The 5,176-nt window shown below is 29.1% G+C and overlaps 1 protein-coding gene across 2 annotated transcripts; it reads right to left on the reverse strand.

Annotated features, from left to right (window-relative positions):
• Positions 1-1,634: 1,634 nt before the first annotated feature.
• Positions 1,635-4,488, reverse strand: LOC113689066 (uncharacterized). 2 transcript variants are annotated; one of them, XM_072050169.1, is made up of 5 exons: positions 4,230-4,488; positions 4,064-4,123; positions 3,858-3,896; positions 3,617-3,655; positions 1,635-1,863 (listed from the first exon to the last, which is right to left on the reverse strand). In XM_072050169.1, exons 1-5 carry the CDS (start codon positions 4,340-4,342, stop codon positions 1,812-1,814), a joined length of 303 nt encoding a protein of 100 aa, XP_071906270.1. In that variant the 5' UTR covers positions 4,343-4,488; the 3' UTR covers positions 1,635-1,811. The 2 variants fall into 2 exon arrangements, with proteins under 2 accessions (XP_071906270.1, XP_027062701.1); XM_027206900.2 differs by having other exon boundaries at positions 3,846-3,896.
• Between the last annotated feature and the right edge of the window lie 688 nt (positions 4,489-5,176).

Genomic DNA, 5,176 nt, shown 5'->3' on the forward strand with positions numbered 1-5,176 from the left:
ACAAAATCTAAATAAAATTAGGCATTTTTTTCCAGAAAAAAGAGAAAATTATTTTAGCATTCATTATTTTGGCATAATAAAAAATTTGATGGTCAGATTATTTTCTTTAGATATCTATTATTGGTACATAAAAGTTTCTGGATATGACATCTTCATTATCGAGTGATTTAGCTACATGAATTCAACCTGATTTATTTGTTGCGAAAGTAACCACTAAGCAACAGTCAATCCATAAAGATATATTTATTGACATTGTTTCCAAAACCAGAGTCCTACAAAACTACATTCATAATAGGATTAATATTAGATACTGGAAAATTTAAGATACACTTTTTCTTGCACTATTTCCTTAAGATAGAGGAAAAGCTATTAGCACCACACATTCAATGAACAAGCCTAATCACTTTGACTTAGCTTCCTAATTGTTCTGAAGCTATTTTCATATGGCATCTTTAGACTCTTTCCTTTGTTTTTCACCATAGTCGCTTGAAAAAATGATATATACCATCCCATCCATTTGCTGCAAACTCCCAGCCAAAAAAAAAAAATGCATTAGATAATTGCTAAAATAAGAAATGTAAAATTTCTTTCTGATTACTTGCTGCGACCTCATTAAATGTAATTTTCATGCATTATATGAGCACAATTTAACCTACATTCAATATTTCATTCTATGGGAGATGCAATTTTATAGGATATGTTCCCTATAAGTACTCTTAGTTTGAAAATTTTGGAAAAGGTAGCAATTTTATACTCCAAGTCTTGATAATGGTCACTATATTAGTTAAGAATTGATTTTTTTTTTCTCTTGGCTAAAGAAATATGTAGTATAATTTAAGGAGTGGAAAGGCACAAATTTGAACCTTAACAGTGCTTAGAAAATGAAACATGAGATTTTTCTTATTTGGTTACTCGGAAAGAAAAATTTTTGGCACTAGGGTATGAAGTCACTGCATTAAGATTGATAGGGTAAACATGTATATATATATGAATTTCTTGGTGTGAAATGGTCAATTCTTATAGTTGTACATTTATTTGCTTACTTATAGTCAATCTGTGAGCACCTATAGATAAGGATTGAACATAATGTCATAAAAAATAAGTTTTTTTTTTGTTTTGACACTTTCTTATATATAGAGACATTGATTTCTCTTGGAGAACTTTTGAATAATGATGATCCGTCATCTAATGTGGACTGGCAAATCTGCTGTCAAAGAAACGTCGTTGTTCATCAACTTTCTTGTGTAAAGAAATCTTTATATGATGAATATTGTCCAATATTTGAGAATAGCTAAATATACTCTTTTATGGCTGCATTGATTGAACAACACTCAATTAGGTATTATGATGTATTATCAATGATTGGTACCAGAACACTAGAAACTTTAAAGAAGAATTAATTTTAGATAAGTGCATAATTTTGTTGGTTTTTCTAGCTGATTATGTTTGGCAAGTTCATCATTGGCATAGCGGGATAGATTTTTGGGGGGGGGATAGTTATTTAACTGATTTAATGTCCATATTCTCGCCATAATTAATATTTTTTCATTGTTCTACTTGATAAATGAAGTAAATGAAGCCTTGCATAAATTAGACATTTTTTCCAAAAATAAAAATATTGTAGGGATCATGACTGACAAAACTTCATTCATCATAGAATTAATATTAGATACTGAAAAGGTTTATGAAACATATTTTCTTGTGCTATTAGCACCACACATTCAAGGAAGAAGCCAGATTACTTCGACATAGCTTTCTAATTGTTCTGAAGCTATTATCATATGGCATCTTTAGACTCTTTCCTTTGTTTTTCACCATACTCGCTTGAAAAAACGACAGATATTATCCCAACTGGTCCATTTCCTGCAAAAAAACAAAAATCAAAATGTATTATATAATGGGTTAATCACATTTTATCCCCTTAAAGAATACCCCATTTCTCAGTTTACCCCCTAACTTTTAATTTTGCTCACTTAACCCCTTTTAGGACAAAATTGCCCTTGCATTATTTTGACTTTTCATTTACCTTGTTTTTCTTTCTTTTATTTCTTTTTCTCTTTCTTCTTTATTTAATTTTTCCTCTTTCCCACAAAAATTTTCACCTTAATGATTGAAATTAAAAAAGAGGAATTGCAGAGATCTATCTTCTCCTTAAATGATTAAAAAAATATTCAAATCACTTCCCTAAAATACAATTTTTTTAGCCTTTCAATTCTTTTAATTTTGGGTTTTCCTCTTTCCTTTCTAGTTTCTCATTTTATTCTCAAGAAAATATCATAAGATGAAATTGTTTTTCTTTCTTTTATTTATTTTTCTCCTTCTTCTCTCTTTCATCCTTCCCAATAGAAATTCTATTTCAACGACAATTTTTGTTTTGAGTTTGTAATTGCATATTTCTGGGTGAAGATTTAAAAGGCATCAAAAACTAATTTTGATTTTTTGTATGATGCAACGTCTCACAAATTTCAATTGATGATTATTAATCAGGTCACAATTTCATCTTAAGATATTTTCTTGCGAATAAAATGAGAAACTAGAAAGGAAAGAGGAAAATCCAAAATTAAAAGAATTGAAAGGCTAAAAAATTGTATTTTAGAAAAGTGATTTGAATATTTTTTTAATCATTTAAAGAGAAGATAGATCTCTGCAATTCCTCTTTTTTAATTTCAATCATTAAGGTGAAAATTTTTGTGGGAATGAGGAAGAATTAAATAAAAAAGAAAGAGAAAAAGAAATAAAAGAAAGAAAAACAAGGTAAATGAAAAGTCAAAATAATGCAAGGGCAATTTTGTCCTAAAGGGGGTTAAGTGAGCAAAATTAAAGGTTAGGGGGTAAATTGAGAAATATGATATTCTTTAAGGGGATAAATGTGATTAACCCTTATATAATTGCTAAACTAAGAAATTTAAAATTTTTTTCTCATTATTTATTGTGGTCTCATTACATGAACTTTTCATACATTAAATGAGTACAATTTTAACCTACATCCAATATTTCGTTCTATAGGAGATGTGATTTTTATAGGATAAGTTCCTTGTAATTACTCTTAGTTTGAAAATTTTGGAAAAGTTAGCAACTTTATACTCCAAGCCTTGACAAAGTTCATTGTATTAGTTAGGAATTGATTTTTTTCTTTTGGCTATAAGGAATACGTAATACAATTTAAGGACTGGAAAGCAGGAAATTTGAACCTTAACAATGTTTGGAGAATGAAGCATAAGATATTTCTTATTTGGTTAGTCGGAAAGCAAAATTTTTGACACTAGGGTGTGAATATGTAAGGAAACATGTATATATATGAATTTCTTGGTGTGAAGTGGTCAATTCTTATAGTTGCTCATTTATTTGCCTACCTATAGTCAATCTGTGAGCTGCTAAGGATAAGGATTGAATAATAATGCCTTCAATAATAAATATGTTGTATTTCTCTTAGAAAACTTTTAACTGTCAAGATTTAATTAAATGCAACTTTGTAAGCTAGTAGTGAGGTCTTTTTTTTTTTTAAGGTCGATTTATTATCTTCCATTAGCACTTATATATGTGCATAACTATGTATTCAAGATTTTGGAAATTTAATCATGAGTAATCAATTGATGGCAATGCATGTACACCGAACCTGAGCATTTTCAGCATCTTGCTTCTGTTTTCGACTTCCCTGAAAATGATATCAAACAATAAAAATGGATTCTTCTCCAGCTTAGAAACTAAAAAAGTTGATATGATTCATTCCAAGTCTAGTGTTAAATGTCTTTGTATAATATGTTAAACATAAAGTTTTAGAATATCTCAAACATGGAATTAAGATGAACTATATGAGATCTGCAATAGCAAATAAATCATCATACTCTGAGGGTGACCTGCTGTTCTTTGTCTGCAAAAAGCAAACATAATGCGTCCTGCAATTATAATCAACATAATAAAATTATACAATAAAAAAATGAAAAACTGACTTCAAAATTCTAAAAAAAAAGCAAAGGTTGATTCTTAAAATAAATAATACTGACATTATTGAAATAATGTAAATTTAAATGTTTTATTTTTAATGAAGGATTTGGTTACTCACAGATCGGTTGCAGCTTGTTTTGCTTCAGGGCTATCATAGTAACGTGCAATTTCCTCAAGTCTATAAAGGATGAATATATTCAAATGATTAAACTAACTCAAAAACATAATCAAGTTACAGGATATATAACAAATTGTACAAAGATGAAATTGTTGATATCTAATACCTGTTCAGCTCCTTGATAGGTGGATTTTCAACACTTTCTTTACGTTTCTGAATTAGTGCTTGAGCAGTAGGGTTGCCAAATTTGATGTGGCCAGGAATTTTTGTCTTTGCCATGACTTTTGTTACTAGGAAATTGTGAGAGAAATATGTACAGCCTTATTGAGGTATTTATTTAGATCTAGACGCTAAAACCTTCTTGTTGGAGAATGCAATCTTTTCTTTTCTTTTCTGGTTGTTGGGGAGGGAAAGAGAGAGAGAGAAGAAAATTAGTCAATACAGTAGTAAAATCCTACCTTTGACACATCAATATTTTTAGTGGTCAAGGACATATGACGTCTGGCATTTTTACGTCATAAAGTTGTAAAAGATATATATCCTTAAAATATTGGAAGAATACTTAAAATTTAAGTAGTCTAGACAAGTACAACCATTAATAATTCAACTGCTTTCTGGTACGAAGTTTGGAGAGTGATGACCATTGAGTAAAAGAACACCTTGGATGGATCCAAAGTAGCATTTAGTTTTATTTTGCTACTTTTTATTACTTGAAAATTTAGAAGACAAAGAAAATTAAATTTATAAGACAAATAATAGTAGAGTTTGAATCTGATCAATTTGAGTGCTATTTGACATATGCTAAAAACAATTCTTTCTTTATTTTTTTTAGTATTTTCGATCAGATTAGCCTTGATAGCACAACACTCAACCATGGTTTCAACAAGAATTTGAGAATCGTTAACAAACTAGTATACACATCCTTATCTTATCCCATAAATATTTTTAACCAGCACGCAAATATTGTACAAGAACATCAACTTAACAAATATAAGCTATTGAGCGGAGTTACTTATTCATGAAAATATGAAGTCATACAAAAAATTTAAAGGGTTTATGAAATTAATATCCCTAAAAAAATAGTTGAACTACAGAAAAGTAGAAAAACGAATC

This window comes from Coffea arabica, chromosome 5c (genome assembly GCF_036785885.1).
Source record: "Coffea arabica cultivar ET-39 chromosome 5c, Coffea Arabica ET-39 HiFi, whole genome shotgun sequence".
Lineage (NCBI taxonomy): Eukaryota > Viridiplantae > Streptophyta > Magnoliopsida > Gentianales > Rubiaceae > Coffea > Coffea arabica.